General features: G+C 38.8%; 3 protein-coding genes across 4 annotated transcripts; 2 read left to right on the top strand and 1 right to left on the bottom strand.

Annotated features, from left to right (window-relative positions):
- Positions 1 to 97: 97 nt before the first annotated feature.
- glb1 (galactosidase, beta 1) lies at positions 98 to 10,798 on the bottom strand. Its single transcript, XM_053619174.1, has 16 exons — positions 10,638 to 10,798; positions 8,480 to 8,652; positions 8,113 to 8,263; positions 7,149 to 7,209; positions 6,967 to 7,061; positions 5,562 to 5,742; positions 5,368 to 5,426; positions 5,150 to 5,271; positions 4,457 to 4,497; positions 3,792 to 3,904; positions 3,482 to 3,556; positions 3,276 to 3,365; positions 2,404 to 2,517; positions 2,130 to 2,261; positions 996 to 1,250; positions 98 to 755 (listed from the first exon to the last, which is right to left on the bottom strand). The coding sequence occupies exons 1-16, from the start codon at positions 10,692 to 10,694 to the stop codon at positions 507 to 509; spliced, it is 1,968 nt and encodes a 655-aa protein (XP_053475149.1). The 5' UTR covers positions 10,695 to 10,798; the 3' UTR covers positions 98 to 506.
- A 98-nt stretch (positions 10,799 to 10,896) lies between these two features.
- On the top strand, positions 10,897 to 13,726 carry ccdc86 (coiled-coil domain containing 86). Of its 2 annotated transcripts, XM_053619180.1 has the most exons (5): positions 10,897 to 11,159; positions 11,799 to 11,928; positions 12,248 to 12,322; positions 12,867 to 13,034; positions 13,605 to 13,726. In XM_053619180.1, exons 1-4 carry the CDS (start codon positions 11,026 to 11,028, stop codon positions 12,990 to 12,992), a joined length of 465 nt encoding a protein of 154 aa, XP_053475155.1. In that variant the 5' UTR covers positions 10,897 to 11,025; the 3' UTR covers positions 12,993 to 13,034; positions 13,605 to 13,726. The 2 variants fall into 2 exon arrangements, with proteins under 2 accessions (XP_053475155.1, XP_053475154.1); XM_053619179.1 differs by having other exon boundaries at positions 12,867 to 13,726.
- Positions 13,727 to 14,741: 1,015 nt separating this feature from the next.
- Positions 14,742 to 15,945, top strand: LOC128604233 (uncharacterized). The gene is made up of 2 exons (XM_053619182.1): positions 14,742 to 14,838; positions 15,185 to 15,945. Exons 1-2 carry the CDS (start codon positions 14,815 to 14,817, stop codon positions 15,551 to 15,553), a joined length of 393 nt encoding a protein of 130 aa, XP_053475157.1. The 5' UTR covers positions 14,742 to 14,814; the 3' UTR covers positions 15,554 to 15,945.
- The last annotated feature ends 1,845 nt before the right edge of the window (positions 15,946 to 17,790 follow it).

Genomic DNA, 17,790 nt, shown 5'->3' with positions numbered 1-17,790 from the left:
TACAGTTCACAAATGTATTTTTTATATATGATGCAAAAATAGAACTGCAAAATTAGAGAAAGTGTAAAGTGTGGAGAAAAGATTCGCTCGGTTTTAACCAACAGTGAGATTTATTAGAAATCAGGTTCAGTTAGAAAGCAGCTTGTGATTGAAATTTCTTTTTTAAAATGAGATTTATTTCATTATTTAATCATTTAATAAAAGTGAGGAAGATTCTCAGTAAACATTTCAGATAAATAATTACAAACAGGACCAAAACCCTTAAAGATTTTAAAACTTGTATAACATTAACATTATTTCACATTTTTATTCCAGCAATAAGAAAAGTGCAAAATGTTTTATTAAAAAAATCCCAGAGTGAATCAGAAGCGTTTTAACTCCGTACACACATCCTTCAGAAGTACAGACATTAATACTGTCACAGTGCTGATGTGAAGAGCGTGTGTGTGTGCGTGCGTGTGTGTGTGTGTGTGTGCGTGCGTGCGTGTGTGTGTGTGTGCGTGTGTTCAGAGCGTGTTCAGTGTTTTCTCCCTCGTGTAAGGTTTGATGTGTGTGACGGTGGAGTTGATGAGTGGTGTGTGTGTGAACTCGACCACACACTGTCCCCGGGTGCAGGGACACGCCTCCAGCTCCAGCACTGTGATGTTATTGGGCGACGTGGTGCTGAGGAGAGACGCAGGAACGAACAGAGTGACCTGAGGACCACGAGACGGCCAATAACGACCCACGTTCACGCCGTTAATCCACACCTGACCCTTTATTAATGGAAAACATTCAAGTGTTTCTTTATTTGATCTCAATTATTTATCAACAAATAAACAAGATGTTATGAATAAAACGGGGAAGTATCCTAAATCTGACACATGAAGCAGAATCTGCATCAAAAATAGATATAATTTATATTTTATTACACACACAATTATGGTAGCACACTAATTATTATTATTATTATTATTATTATTATTATTATTATTAATAAACAAACACACACACACCTTGCTCCAGTCGGGGAACTGGATGTACGTGTCCTGTGGCAGGTCAGGGATGTGATCAGGAATCTCCAACGTACCGCCATAGAATGTGGGCGGGGACAGATAAGTGGGCGGGGCAGCAGTGTGGGCGGAGTCACTGTCCTGTAGAGAGACCGTGTCCCACAGCAGCCCCTCCTTCACCACCTCGTCTATACTGAGACTAAACACGGTCCAGTTCCTTAGAGTTTCTGCTCCCAGTGTGAGATTCGACACCAGACCCTGCAGAACATTATTTATTTATGCACATGGGGGTATTTAGTTATGCACAGCAACACGGTCTTCCTCTGTCTCTACATCATTGCACAACATGTGATTTATTATAGCAGGGGTTCCCAAACTTTTCCAGGGCAAGGCCCCCCAAATGGCATTAACATTTGACCGAGGCCCCCCTTTTGCAAGATGTCTTTAAAACACATTAAAAGTACAGACGTCTGAATATATCCCCCTTTTTTATTAATAATTACATCTTACATCACATTACATTAGGAATTGATTGTGTGTGTGTGTGGTTGTCTGAGAGTGAGAATTTATCTTTCACACCAAATTGTTGAGGCCCCCCGGGCGCCCCCTGGCGGCCCCCACTTTGAAAACCACTGTATTAGAGTACATAACAGGGCAGGGGTGGCTTAGTGGTTAGGGCTCTGGGTTACTGATCGAGAAGGTCGGGGGTTCAAGCCCCAGCGCTGCCAAGCTGCCTTAAACAAGGCCCTTAATCCTCTCTGCTCCAGGGGGCGCTGTATCATGGCTGACCCTGCGCTCTGACCCCAACTTTCTAACATGCTGGGAATGTGAAGAAAAGAACTTCACTGTGCTGTAATGTATACATGACCAATAAAGACTCATTATACATTCCACAGCGCTGTTTATAATTCAGCTCATTTTTACAACCTCAATAATAATAATAATAATAATTACATGAGCCCACCACTATATTTATTAAATATAAACTTTATTACACTTGACTATTTTAATGAAATATGAAGGATCAGAAACTCTGCTCAGTAAACTCTGTAAATATGATTTGTTTATTCTCTCAGGAATTCATCTGCATTTATTATTAATTGTGTAAATATAATAAAGATTAAATCTCTGCTGCACCTTGAAGTCGTTGATGTATTTTCCGTAATTGACTCGGCCCATGTTCTCCACCAGCAGGTCCAGTCTGCTCCCGGCCTTCCCCGTTATATTAATACTGATAGTCCTGTCTCGCTCCAGAATCCCTACAGCCCCCTGCACACACACACACACACACACACACACACACACACACACACACACACACACTTATTCATAACGGTATAATAAGTGACCAGGAATAAAAATGACAGTAGAATATGTACGTGTGTATAAGACGTAATAAATAACTTCTTACTCGGTCTACGGAGACATACGCTCGGTCGTGAACTCCGTTTAGAGGAGACGAGAGAGGAGTCGGGTTTAAACAGTCCACAGGAAGTGACGTCCGATACAGAACAAAGCCGAAGTGCTGGAAACGGAAAAAAATCACCGATAAATACTTCATAATGACGTTGTAGCAGTGATGTGGGCGGAGCTTCGTGTTAAACAGGTGAAGCTGCTGAAGGGTACGGAGAGGTCCGGAGCCCCTTTTAATAAACATTAATGAAATTATTTATTAGCAGCACTACACGCTTAAAAATGAAGGCTCTTCAACAGTTCTTTACAGCAACATGGGTTCTGCAAAGAACCTAGTTCTTCAGTTGAGCTGTATGGTTCTTTGGAGATTAAAGAAGTTCTTTATGGTTCATTATAGGTTCCTCAGATTCTGCAGTGTATTGGTTCTTAAAGAGATCATCCCAGGTTAAAGTGAACCCTATAAGGTTCTTTGTGGGACTGGAAAAGGTTCTCCTCACTTTGGTTTCTTAAAGCACTGCCTAAGGGTTTTTTTTTTTTTTTTAGAGAACTTATAACATGGTTCCTCGTGGCACTGCTGTGAAGAACCATTTCTGGGTTCTTTAAAGCACCAGTAAATAGATGGTTCTCTAAAGGGGTGCACAAACTTTTTCATAAATTTGATTAAGGTTCTTGCTGAAATAATTCAGTTACTCAGTTTTATCTGCAGACACTTTACATTGAACTGGCAAAAAAATAAATAAATATCAGAAGGTTGAGATCAAATCCCAGAAGTGTCAAAAAGGCAATGTTCAGCTTTTAAAGCTCCTGTCTGGAGAAAATAATAAACTTGTAAACAAACAAACGTTGACGCTGAAGCTGTGAGAGATTTACCTGATTGAGATCGACAAACGTGAGCGGGTAAAGAGATTTTACAGGACCAGACATCGAGAGAATGTCCAGAGATTCTGATACAGTCCTCAACTATAACACACACACACACACACACACACGCACACAGTTAAAACAAACAAATAAAACCTTGTGTTTTCCGTAACACAATAACAAAGTTAAACTATAAAAGGAAAAGAGAAATTTACTTTCTTCATCTGCACGGCTCCGTACGCAAACTTCGGTGTAGACGGCGGCAAAACGCCATCTGGTATCTTCTTATACTGTTTATAAAACACACACACACACACGCACGCACACACACACACACACGCACACACACACGCACACGCACACACGCACACACACACGCACACACACACACACACACACACACACTAATTAATTGTGAGCTATTAACAGTGAATAATTAAACATTGTTTATAATTAAGCACCTGAAAGTAAGAATGATTAAATAATATAAAAGTTGATGATGAAGAGGTCGAGAGTAAATTTGACCTTTTTAATGACGTCACGGATGGCGAAGTATTTCTGCGTCAGGTCTCCGGCCTCCGTCAGCGGAGCGTCGTAGTCGTAGCTGGTGGGCTGGGGAGCGTACGGAGTGTTCGCACCTGATAACAAGAACAAGAACAGACCATCAGGACAAAGACCATTACCTTCACATAATCACCTTCACCTGATCACCTGATCCCCTTCACATCTGATCCCCTTCACCTGATACCCTTCACATCTGATCCCCTTCACATCTGATCCCCTTCACCTGATCCCCTTCACCTGATCCCCTTCACATCTGATCCCCTTCACCTGATACCCTTCACATCTGATACCCTTCACATCTGATCCCCTTCATATCTGATCCCCTTCACATCTGATCCCCTTCACATCTGATCCCCTTCACATCTGATCCCCTTCACATCTGATCCCCTTCACCTGATACCCTTCACATCTGATCCCCTTCACATCTGATCCCCTTCACCTGATACCCTTCACATCTGATCCCCTTCACATCTGATCCCCTTCACCTGATCCCCTTCACATCTGATCCCCTTCACATCTGATCCCCTTCACATCTGATCCCCTTCACCTGATCCCCTTCACATCTGATCCCCTTCACATCTGATCCCCTTCACCTGATTACTGTCACCTGATGTTACATGACTCACCATTCCAATAGGCAAAATTAGTTCCTCCGATAAACATGTACCTAAAAAGGAAAAAAAAAAAACATGATGTATTTACCAACATTACAGAGAAAATACATTCTTTACAATAAAATTACATTTTAACCACAGAACCTGCATGCATATATGAGCTAAAGATAGTGATGAACACATGGTGGTTGTCATGGTAACATTAAAATATATTGCTTATTACTGTTAACTAAATCAGCAGGGTGTAAACCAAGGACATGGGCATGTTTACTAATCTGCACAGTCATGTGATGGTGATGTGATGTGATGATGGTGTGTGATGTCATGGTGATGTGATGGTGTGTGATGTCATGGTGATGTCATTGTGTGTGATGTCATGGTGATGTCATGGTGTGTGATGTCATGGTGATGTCATGGTGGTGATATGATGGTGTGTGATGTCATGGTGATGTGATGTGATGTCATGGTGATGTGATGGTGATGTGATGATGGTGTGTGATGTCATGGTGATGTGATGGTGTGTGATGTCATGGTGATGTGATGGTGTGTGATGTCATGGTGATGTCATGGTGATGTAATGATGGTGATGTCATGGTGATGTGATGTCATGGTGATGTCATGGTGATGTGATGTCATGGTGATGTGATGTGATGTCATGGTGATGTGATGTTTCTTCTCAAATAATTCTGCATTAATTTGCCTCACAGGTTGACGTTTGCTCCAAGTTCCAGGATCTCGTTAAGGGACTTGACCACAGCTTCAGTCTGAACGACAGAGTGATGTTCTCCCCAGTGATCGAGCCAGCCGGTGTAAAACTCCGAATTCACCTGGACACACACCAGAACCGAAACCCAAAACACTCCACAGTTTATTTCATTTTATTATCAATACTGCGAGGTTATATTCTGGTTAAAGCGTCTCACCAGCGGGCCGTGAGGTTCAGAGTGTCTCTGAGCATCAAAAGCTGCAGTCACGTTTCCACCTGCACGCACGCACACACACACACACACACACACCATTAATTTTAATAACATTTATCTGCCGTAGATTTAACAACTGCACGCAGTGTGTGTGTGTGTGTGTGTGTGTGTGTGCGCGCGCGCGCGTGTGTTCTCACCGGGCCCGAAGTCGACGGTGGCGTAGACGCCCTGCAGCGCTCCACACTTCAGGTAATTGACTCCGGCTCCGTCGGTGCTGAACAGGACCACGTCGCCCCCCAGGTGAGAGCGGAACAGCTTCAGCAGGTGACGCAGGTAATCAAAATCACACGCAAAGTAACTTCCGTACTCGTTCTCCACCTGATCCACAACAAAACACACTTCATCATCACATCACTGCAGATTTCCATTAATCACACCCCCACGTTTCTTAGCTCCGCCTCCTGAAGACGTGAGGAAGGAAATGAAGACAGGAGGATTAATGTTTTTACAGCAACACGTCTGCATTTACACACGGAATAAACATCACAGGAAACAATAAATAAAATCATTCCTGCACGTGTACACGTTATATATATCCATATTTTATCCGAAACAAGATTCTGTTCATCACCTGATCTTATAAAAATATGGTTATAACTTGGCTATATATTTTTTTCCCTGAGTAACTAATTTAATCAAATGTAAGCTACAAGTTTTACTGTAAAGAAAGTTTGTTCCAGAAATTTTTACAAGATTTTGTGATTCATCCATATTATATATATATATATATTGCTATTATTAATTTTTTTTTCTGCATAACAGAGAATGAACATGAATGTTGTCTAAAACAATACTCAATTTCTATTTATTCTATTGATTAATTTGCACCTTTTAAAAGTTTAATTGTTTTATTTAATATTAAATACTGATATTACTATAGAGAATTAAAAATTTGTATTTAAAAAAAAATTATTTATTTATTTTGAGGTTTTTCCCCCCTTTCTCTTCCTTCTCTTTTTTCTTCCTATCAATAAACATCATGAAGTCCATAAACTTCATCACTTTAAAGTGGCTTCAAGCAACAATTCCACTCATCACCAGACTTCCACTGCACATTTTTATTGAAGTATCTATTATTACTATTATATAATATATAAAATATATTATTTATTAGAATGTGTTTTTGAGAGAAGAGGAGCGTTTATATCAGATTTATGCGTAAGATGTTTTGTCCTTCATCTCCTCGTTCCTCATTTCCTCTGAGCGCATTTAAAGAATTGTTTCGTCCTTTAAACTGGCAGCTTTGATCAATTTCTGGGAAAGATGGAGGAATCAGAGAGACATCAGAGTAGAGTTTCGGGTGATTTTCTCTGCAGGTTCTTCATGCTGTTATAAAGAACCTGACAAGTCACTGTTCTTAAAGCTCAATACTGACACCTAGTGGCCTGAGTGTAGTAATGCCCCCCCCCACACCCCCATATCAGTTTATACAGAATTACTGAGAAATTCAGTTTTAACCCAAATCTATAGAATGATCATCCAGAAGGAGTTTAAACATTTAATTCCATACATGTTTTTATATATGAATCATTCGTGTCTCACCTGTACTGTAATAATCGGTCCCCTGTTCTGATAAAGGTAAGGCTTCATCATAGGTAACAACTTCGCCATCCATTTATCCACAGCTGCTAAATAATCTGAAATAAAAATCATTCTGAATCAGCTCATTAATCTCCTCATGAAGTATTTTATTATTTACTCAGGAACTGGGTTACGTTTTTTACCTGGATCTGACGAGCGAAGGACAATGTCTTTCTTCTTCAGTAACCAAGCAGGTAGGCCTCCCTTTAATCAACCAAACACACCTTAAACATTAAATTATAAACAATAATTATAGACCTTCAGCATTTCAACCAGTTCTGTTCACTCACTTCCTGCTTACACACAGGTCGGGGTGCCAATACTTTAGTCAGATAGCAATAAACAATAAATATCGAGAAACCGAATATGAAATTCCTTAAAATAAACATTTTCCCAGATCCACAGATGATTTCAGTACAAACCATGTGTGTATAAGATTTATATCTCCATAATATAATATCATATTTAATACTAATATAACAAACACGGAATTAACAATAAAATATTATAATTACATCCAATATCTAATGTGTTATATTAGGATAGATGACATTAAACTAGTTTCAATATCATAATTATACCTTTTAATAGACTTTATTACGTTATTAAATATCGAAAATTAAAACACTAATAATATTCTACATTATTATTATTATTATTATTATTATTATTATTATTAGCATTTTAACAGCAATTATAACAAATGGCACATAAATACAATATTACTGAAATATATCATATACAATTAATAAACAATGAACACTTATTATATTATTTAGAATATTATTTTAAAAACATTATTATTTTTATCTTGACATTACCAAATATAATATTATTACAGAACTAAGAGCCTGATGTGAGACAGTTAAGACTTTAAAAGGCTCAGATGTGTTGCATTAGATGTAATAAATTTTAAAAAATTAGATGTCATTTTTAATAATTAAATAGTTTAATCGGACCATGTCCTGAGATTCCTGAGATTCAGTGTTATTAGTACAGCGTGTTTAACAGTGGACATTGTCCCAAAGCAGCTTTACGGAAATACTGTATATACATTCAGGATATAGATTTTAAATGTATGAATTTAGTCCATTTATTTATTTATACCATGTCCCACTCGGCACAGATGTAGGGTCCGGGTCTCAGGATGACCAGCAGGCCGACGTCCTGACACAGCTGGAGGAAATATTCCAGATCTCTATCTCCGCTGAAGTCGTACACACCTGGCACGGGCTCGTGGAAGTTCCAGGGGACGTACCTGCAGGAAGGAACGCTCCGTTTCACACACAGTTTACAGGTTTTTCTCGTACGCAAGTCATTTTCTAACTCAAACAATAGAAGTGGTTAACTAATTTAAATTTTTGCTAGTTTTATACATTTTTTCCCCTCAAAAATTATTTAGAACTATATATTATTAATCCAGGAGAATACAGCTTTGGGAGTGAGAGAAAGGGAGAGCGTGAGATGTGCGTACGTCTGGACGGCGTTGAGTCCCGCCATGTACATCTTCAACAGCCGGTCTTTCCAGTAGGACCTGGGGATCCTGCTGTAGTGAATACTGCCGGAGATGTAGCGGAAATATTCTCCATCCTTCAGGAAGCTGTTGTTTTTATAATCTACTGTAAAACTCGGAGCAGCTACAGAGAGCTAACAGACAAGAAAAAACAAAAATTATATCTCGACAGTGTGTAAACAGTGTTTAAGTAAAGAAAGTGTGGGATTAAAATGAAGGTTTGCTTAGAATTGTGTGTGTGTGTGTTTCTTTAGAGCTCCATCAAAACAATGTTCTCATTTTAAGAATGGTTTAAAAGTAAAACTACATCAGGATCGCGATCCATAAAAACCTGGCGAGAGCAAGATTACAAAAAACATACAGGAATCGTAAAGAATTCACAGATTTAACTGTCTGTACCGTTCCACTTTTATTAACTCATTTCTTTAATCGTTATGTTGCACTAAATTACTGTCCGGTTATGTATTTACACACAGCGGTTAGCATAACGTTGGCGTGACGTTAGCGTGCTTACTAGCAAACGTGGCTAATTTTATTATTTACTGCAGGACACGGATCTGTCCTGCAGGAAGTGTGTTTTAAACAAACCCGCAGCACATCATTCATGTGTATAATATTTTACTTCACAGAGTCCCTGCAGGTTTTTCTACATGAAAATGTGCTGAAAATGCTGGAGAATATCTGCATAATATTCCTGCAGGATTATTTTGTGAGGGAAAGAAGCCAGATATGAAGCTCGCTGGACAAATAAAGCTCATGTTCTTTAACACCTGAAGGTACTGAACACATTCACAGCTTTCATTCAGTTTCCTCTTCAGTATCTGCGTCACAGTTAACAGTCACTGATTCTCGTTGTGGGAACGCTGGTTTTACGTTCCGGAATCATTAGTTCATTAAAAAACCCTCCAGACTATGAGCAGTCCCTCCAGGATTTTGCGATTTTCTGATCGTAGAAATGAAAACAAAATCAAACAAATGTTCGGAGGAGCTGTAATATTTCATGTGACATCATCACAACGCGCGTTCAGCTAAAGCGCTCTTCGATTCACGTGTAGCGAACACGAGTACAGCTAAACGCTCTCATTTACCAACAAACTTCACTGCGAAAAACTATTCCCTGCAATCGAGATTTGTGGATTTAAGTCGTTTTCCACACAAAAAAAAAAAGGCACAAAAAAACCCACAAAATCCTGTACGGACTGATGAGTAATTTGGTAATACTTTGGGAAACAGAACTGAACGGAGTTTGTTAGAGAGCAATGTTAGAAGAAACATTTACATAAATGTTTAAAGAAACATGTTTTGCCACATATGGATAATAGTGGGCGTGTCTGTATGCAAATTATCAGTCACACTCATCCACGTGTTAACAAACAACTGGAATTCTTCTTTTTCTTTTTAAAATTTTTCCTGCCGATTAATTTACTTAAAAACTATTCTGGAGCGTTTTCCCAGGTAGTGATAAAGACTCTCTCTTCAAATTAATTATATTTTCCCTCAAATGTATGTATTTGTTATTTATCTTAATTTTCTTATCTTTAGTGCTGCAGTGAGACCGAGCAAGCTATGCAAATTATATTTATTATTAACATTATTAAATAGCGTCATGTATATATATATATATAATTTTTTTTTCATCTAATTATTTGGTTGCCTAATATATATATATATAATTTTTTTTTCATCTAATTATTTGGTTGCAAAGTCTTCAAACCGGAAATATAACTCAAACACGAGATCACATGACCAGTCACAGGACAGCAGTGTGACAGTTGAAACATCGGTCAGGTTTTAATCTACTGATTATTCAGTGCAGGAAACATTTCAGATCTTTGCTGAACACTAGGAGAAACTCCACACTGTGCACAAAGTCAGAAAATCTGCTCAGAAATAAACAGAAAATTAAAACTGCTTCAATGATGAAAACTTTATAAACTCATCAGTTACAGTTCAGCTTTAAACGAACAAATGTTTTCGGGCTGAAGAGTTTATAAAGGTTTATAAATGTCAATAAAAGTGTCTGCTTTAAACACTCCACACATTTAGCCTAACAGTTGAAAGAGGTTTTCCGCGCATGCGCAGTGAGTGGATGAACCGATCTCGGCGTGAACAGACTTACTGTGAGAGGGATGAAGAGTGTAAAGCAGAATAAAGCTCCAGTTCTGGACAGGATCATGTTTACTGCACTGATCAGCGCCTGGAACTCTACTCAAACACTTTCACTAAACCCGGGGCGGAAATAAGCACCAATCACGTGATATTCTGCGCTTCAACCCGACCACGTGATCAGTAGTAACCGCCCCTACGTGTTGTGTGCAGTGTTGCTCCTGGCCGCTAGGGGGATACATGCGCACTGCTTCACTTCCGCACTTTTTTATTCTTCTTCGCTTTTCCCCCACGTTGAGTAAACACACGGAACTCTGCACGTGCTTTGGGGTTTCAAGAGGACGGTTCGGCTGTTCAAATTAAACCCACAACTCATCCTCTCGCGCGCAGGAACACGAGCCATGTCGACCAATCAGGAGAGTCAGCTTCAGCCCAGTGCATGCGCTCCGGTACCGACCCAGACCCTGGGAAGAGCCATGATCCCGCTGGGAAAACCCAAATCCGGTCGGGTGTGGAAAGACCGCAACAAACAGAGGTACACACACTTTCATTTTAACCTTTACCCCCATTTTACTGTCCATCTGCAGGTCAGGGATGAGTGATACCGGAGTAAACCATCACCGCGATTATTGTATTCAATACCGGAACCACGATTATTAAACACAAATACTCACAATTTAGGAGCTTGATTTTAATCACACTTTGTCTCCCTGTTCTGCTTGAAATGTGTTTAATATTTAAATATTCCAGACATTTCCATCCAGCCTCACACTGCCATGTGTAATCATCATCATCATCATCATCATCATCATCAGGATTCCCTATAAGCACATGCTTTATATAAATGTATAAAAGCTTTAATAGGTATATTTTTAGGTACAATGGTTTATTCATGATTTTAAATGTTAAATCTAAATAACATTAGACAAAAACAAATATATACAAACAAATACAAACAAATAAATACATACCATTCCTGCCCACAATAGGAACCATCACAGAAATTTTTTATGATTTCCACTACAAATACCATCATAACCATTAAAACCATTACCTGTGCTTAATAGTCTCCACTAGACATAACATGCCACCAGTAGAAGGCAACATATTTCCAGTAGTTACCCACAGGGACCATTACAGTTCCATTAAAACCAATACAACGGGTGTGTTGTAGGTTCTCTGCTCTGTTGCGTGATAAACCTCTGCGCAGCTCCTGGCAGAAGAAGATGGAGGCCAAGAGGGAGAAGGAGATGGTGAAGCAGTACCACCAACAGCTCAAAGATGTGAAGGCCAAAGAGAAGGAGGTGTGTGTGTGTGTTTTTATAAATGGATAAAGTATAGATGCATTCATAACCGAGTACAAGACATCAGAATTGGTACAGTAACATGTCATGAGAGAACTCCACCACAAGGTGGCGCAAAAATTCCTGCTCCAAGTGCAGATAAACAGGTGAGTTTACAAAATAATGATAAAGCGACTGTAGGTTCCAGAGGCTGAATGAAAGCATTAATCGAGTCCTGTGCGCTAGAGTTGAATAATATTTGCTCCAGATTCATTGTTGAACCTCGAGATGTTATAAAAAAGGTGTGAACAGAAAAAAAATGTATAAAAATGTTTTACAGGAGAAGAGGAAGAGACGGGAAGAAAATCTGAAGAGACGAGAGGAAAATGAGAAGAAAGCAGAGATTGTTCAAGTGGTGAGACTGAGACACACACACACATCTACAGATTTGTAATTTATTGTAGAAAATAGCTGACAGAATTAATGTTTTCTTGATTTTCACACTTCCTTCTAAGCCACGCCCACTCGACCAGTGAACCAATTCGTAGAGCGACGTGCGAGATGAAAAAATGCTTTGCGTTTGTGTCGTTCCGGATGTGTTTATAACATTCCGTGATGGATTTCCCCTCACTCTTGTCTATTCAGGGAAATTCACCAACATTTTATTGGCCTGGTAACGTCAAAGTCCCTGTGATCAGATTACGGCCCGATGAATTGCTTTATAGATGATCAAAATGATTCAGCACTAATCAGAGTTTGTAACTGTTATAAAAAACACTGAATAACTTATCACAGTGTTGATATTATGCCGTCATACGATACATCGCTTGGCCCTCGTTTAAAAGCGTTTTCCAGACGATGAAGGAAAGTCGACGCAGTTTTTTTTTTTTTAAATGAAATGTTCCCTAATCGCTCCTTCTTCTCCACTTCCTGATCCTTTTTTTTTCTTTTTCTTTCAGATACGTAACACGGCCAAACTGAAACGCATGAAGAAGAAGCAGCTGAGGAAGATAGAGAAGCGAGATACTCTGTCTGTGCTGCAGAAAACTCCTCCCACCGTCAGAAAAGCACCCAAAGGAGAATAAAAGATGACCAGACACTAAAGACATTAACGTCTCCTGATTAAAGTGATTCATTTCACTTTACTATGATGTATAGACTGAACACACACACACACACACACACACACAGTGGATGTGTCCTGTAAATAAATTGGCTGTGTGTGTGAGAGACACAATGTACAGTGGTGCTTGAAAGTTTGTGAACCCTTTAGAATTTTCTATATTTCTGCATAAATAGGACCTAAAACATCAGATGTAGGCATACTTTTGCCACTCACAGACATGTAATATTGGATTATTTTCCTCAATAAATAAATGACTATAATATTTTATCTCATTTGTTTAATCGGGGTATTTATCTACTTTTAGGACTGGTGAAAATCTGACGATGTGTTGGGTTGTATTTATGCAGTAATGGAGAAAATTCTAAAGGGTTCACAAACTTTCAAGCAGCACTGTAGGTAGTTTTTTGGCAGACATCAGTGGGACTTTTATGTGGGGTGCCCAGTATGTAAACAAGCAGCATAAAACCCGGTGCTTTCCTCAGAGGTTTGGTCTCGTCCTGAACTGTTAGAACATTTCTCTTTCTCTTTCTCTTTACCACACTCAAATCTGTTTCACTTTCTCTCTCTGCAGTCACGTGTTATAAAAGTAAGCAGTAAACAATCACGGGGTGGTGTGATGAAGTGGATTTCCTGTTACCAACCTGAAGTCCATTAACAACGTTTATTTATTAAAGACTGTCATTTTTATCTGTTTATAGTTACATTTTATGGAGAAATAAGTTCCTGTTCTCATTTATGTTAAAGCAGCTCTAAACATTCGCTCCCTCACAGAGCTTTCCTTAATAATAATAATAATAATAATAATAATAATAATAAAATAAAAATTATGCAGCTTGTCGTGTTACTGAGAATCCAGTAAAAGTGTAAGCTCTGTCCTGAAGACGTCTGAAAACCTCAAGTTACAGCTTCACCTCTGACTGCTACAGCGCTGACACTGGAGACTCCTTCCATACACGTGAAATAAGCACATTTCTCCTTACAGAAAACTTCACATCAGTGATTTTTTTAATCGGTTTACGTGGAGCGTGCGCTGTATGCGTCCCTGTGAACGAGCCGTTACTATAGAAACGATAACGTATTAGAGCGAGAGCGTTAATATAAACCTGCGCTACTGTCTGAGCCGCTGTTCTAGAGAATTAATCACCACCTTCTGACCAATCACAGTCCAGAGCTCAGCAGCACTGTGGTTTAACCATGATATGTAAGATGTTTATTACATGCAGAACATTGATTCGAATCCACGACTGCAGTGTTGAGAGCAGTGATGGAGGTAAAACATTCTGCTCTCATGACCAGAAGGTTGTGAGTTTAAATCTCAGGATTTAAGAGCGAGAATTTGAATCCTCATCTTCTCATCATTATGATGGATTTGTGAAGGACTTTAATGTGAGATTAAAGTTAGCTTGTTGAATACTCGTTAGTTCTGATGGTTTTACGATTCCAGAAATTCAAGTACAAACAAAAATCTTGCACGCTGCAGCTTTAATTAAAGTTATTTTCACCCATTGGTGGTTAGACTTCAGGGGAAAGCAGGTGCATGTTAATAACGAGTAGCTGTGTTCCTTGAGGAAAACAGATTCTTGTGTGTTCTTATTCTAGAGACAATACTTTACAATCGTTTCTCTTTCATTTATTTACAAACCTTTTGCCACGACAGAGAAGTTGATCTGACCTTGGGACTTCCCCCATCTTTTTTTATACTCTATAAAAGGCAGCAGCGAGAGCAGACGACAGACACAAGCAGACACAAGCACACACAACAGAGCATCTAACGAGAGAAGATGGCTACAAAAGTCTGTGCTCCGGTATGTCATGCTTATTTCAGCACTTTTTGTTATTCAGTGTTTTTACAGTTAATAGAACACAGACTTTCTTTCTCAGATTTTCACTCTTGTGGCATGTTTTCCTGTTAGAACATCAGGGACACTTTAACTTTATAAGTGTTTTTATATTCAAGATCTATTCAAGACAGGCTTCTTATGTGCTGAAACTGAAAAATAACTTTTCTTTTTGTTAAAAAAAAATATTCATACGGATCTGGTGTAAAACTTATTTCTTTTTAATTGCACCTTCTTCCCATCTCTCTCTCTCTCTCTCTCTCTCTCTCTCTCTCTCTCTCTCTCTCTCTTTCTCGCTCTCTCTCTCTCTCAGCAATGCGAGGTTTTGCCAAAAACCAGTTCTCCTCAGGTTGTCCATCAGTCCAAATTTCATCCAGAGTTCGGTCAGACCACTCACAGCTTTCTAAAGGTGTATGATGATGCCCCAGGATCTCCTCAGCCTGACATCCTTGACGTGCTGGTGTTCGACCCTTCTAAGAATATCAACATCCCAGTTAACCTGAAGATCACAGACACCGTTGACGCACTGATCAAGAAGTACCTGCAGATGAGGCCTGAGCTGGGGAAAGAGCTACACCTCGCCTTCAACGGCAAATCAGTTGCAGCGCACGCGATCCTGAGAGATCTGGGGGTGAAGCCCGGGGCCGTGTTCATCACCTTCCAGAGATGCCGTGGAGGATAAGAGACCAGACGTTACACCTCTCTCTTCATCCGTAAAATTAATCTGAACTCTTTTCACTCCTGTCAAGAACTTCATTCTCAGGTCTGCTTTAAAGTAAAACCGGGTAAATTTATCTTTCATTATTCAGCATCAGAGACAATCAATAATATGAATATATTACAAAGAACATGCAGAAATCTCATATCATTAGGTGTAAACTTTCACTTACTCTGTGTATGTAGGATCATCACATTGTGTTCTATTTCATGATTTGAAATGAACTTGATTTCAGCTGACTGTAACCGTTATCACATTTACTGATCTTACTGTCATATTATTCCAAAGCTACTATTTTTCTAATATATCTATCTTATATTCTTCTTAAAAATAAATAAATTCATCACAGAATCGTAGAAACTGAAGTGTTCAACGTTTTATTTATAAAGTTTTGCCATTATTTATCGGCCTTAATCACTGTACAGAATGAAGGTCTGTCGTTTATACTTACGCTTTCATCCAGACAAAACGTGCAAAACGTGAGAAGACACCACGATACGAGGCGTCGAGATCATCTGTAAGGGTTCCTGACCTGAGACAGACTAACACTAGTTTATACCAGTGCCGGATATTTCAATCTGTGTGCATACTAATAAATAAAATCAATTATAGGACAAATAAATAAGGAAACAATACAAAAAATTAATTAAAAGAAAGTACGAGAGAAATGAGGTGCTAAACTTCATACCGTCTGAAGAAGAAGAAGAAGAAGAAGAAGAAGAAGGTGTTTAGATGGAGGCTGTTTATAACGCTGGGTGAAGTAGGTGTGATCCAATAAAAATCGATATGATGCATTAAATCATCCCTCCATAGTAACTTCAGCATCCTGGTTCAAGCTTTAAATGAGTAAAATGTCTATAAATAGGTTTAAATATCTCATACTTGCTGTATTGTAATCTTATAAAAGATCACTTTAACTTTATACAAGATACTTTATCTTACTAAGATGCCATTTTTTGTAGTGAATAAAGTTGATTAGAACACAAGTTCTTGACCTTGTTTGAAGTCAGGGTCACATTATTACTTGTTATTATTATTATTATTATTATTATTATTATTATTATTATTAAGCCAAGCGACAAATCAAACAGCGTAATAATGATAAGAAGGCACTAATAGCTACCCCCTGGCTATGCTTCATGGACCCCTGGGGTTCCTGGAACCCACTTCATGAACCTTTGCATTAGAAAATATCACACACAGGAACAAAACAAAAATATAAAAACATTCCTGCTCTCATCTCTACACTGAAGCAGAGAGATGTTGTACCGTGAGTGTGTTTAGATCTCAGAGAACATCACACCAAGCGTCCTGAAGGAGAAATGTGTGTACACGCTTAAAACAAAAGGTTCTTTAAAGGATATTTAACGGTTCTTAGCCTCCAAAAAGTGCTTCCCTTGGAACCGTTTCTGATAAGGAAACACTCTGTTGTAGGGTTCTATGTAGAACCTTTAAAGGTTCCCCCTGAAGGACAAACAAAGAGCCATTAAAAGTTCAACATTTTCTAAGTGTAAGGATTTGATCCTGGGGATATTGATAATGTGGTGCAAACGCATGATACACAAACTCATACTGAAGCATCAAACAGGGATATTATATAATTACTGATATTCATCATGTTTACGAATTCTCTCTCTAGACATTTTTACATACACAAAAATATTGTAAACGTATCGGTATCTGAGTGCTAGTCTTGGTAACTCCTGATACAGGATTCGAAAAGAAAAACAGTGAAATCACACTTTGAGACTTAGTCTGTTTATATCACTTCATCTCTGGTCTATTAACACCAACAACACCAACAACAACAACAACACATTACTAAAGAGATTTCAAAACAAACACGAGATAATAACTATTTACCGACATTAAGTTTCGCTCCAAATCCTCCGAAAGAGATTTAAGGTGCTTTCAGGGCTAATAATATAAGACCATTTTTGTTCTTTTGTCTTGTTGGGTTTGTACTGGGCTTTTCCCTCTCTTCCGCCTAAGACTCCTCACTTAGAGGAGGGACAAAGTGAAAATGTTAATCAGCATTCAGGGAATTTCCACCAAGTGTTCTGTGGCCTGTGTATATAACTACCTGTGGCCTTTAAAGGCGAGGCACAAAACAGAAAGCAGACCAAATCAGAGCTCACCTGTGCTTGAGAAAGAAGACAATCAGACAGCAGCATGGCAGACGTGTGTCTGCCTCAGGTATT

Source organism: Ictalurus furcatus, chromosome 29 (assembly GCF_023375685.1).
Source record: "Ictalurus furcatus strain D&B chromosome 29, Billie_1.0, whole genome shotgun sequence".
NCBI classification, from domain to species: Eukaryota; Metazoa; Chordata; class Actinopteri; order Siluriformes; family Ictaluridae; genus Ictalurus; species Ictalurus furcatus.
Note: the sequence above shows the minus strand (reverse complement) of the source record. Positions and strands in the feature narration are given on the sequence as shown.

Excerpts from the sequence above, each read along its gene's own strand:
- glb1 (XM_053619174.1), bottom strand. The coding sequence starts at position 10,694 with ATGATCCTGTCCAGAACTGGAGCTTTATTCTGCTTTACACTCTTCATC. Across the intron at positions 8,653-10,637 it reads CACTCTTCATCCCTCTCACA|CTCTCTGTAGCTGCTCCGAG; the intron begins GTAAGTCTGTTC and ends CTTGTCTGTTAG. Across the intron at positions 2,518-3,275 it reads CGTTTGTCGATCTCAATCAG|CACTTCGGCTTTGTTCTGTA; the intron begins GTAAATCTCTCA and ends TTCCGTTTCCAG.
- ccdc86 (XM_053619180.1), top strand. The coding sequence starts at position 11,026 with ATGTCGACCAATCAGGAGAGTCAGCTTCAGCCCAGTGCATGCGCTCCG. Across the intron at positions 11,929-12,247 it reads TGAAGGCCAAAGAGAAGGAG|GAGAAGAGGAAGAGACGGGA; the intron begins GTGTGTGTGTGT and ends AATGTTTTACAG. Across the intron at positions 12,323-12,866 it reads AAGCAGAGATTGTTCAAGTG|ATACGTAACACGGCCAAACT; the intron begins GTGAGACTGAGA and ends TTTTTCTTTCAG.
- LOC128604233 (XM_053619182.1), top strand. The coding sequence starts at position 14,815 with ATGGCTACAAAAGTCTGTGCTCCG. Across the intron at positions 14,839-15,184 it reads CTACAAAAGTCTGTGCTCCG|CAATGCGAGGTTTTGCCAAA; the intron begins GTATGTCATGCT and ends TCTCTCTCTCAG.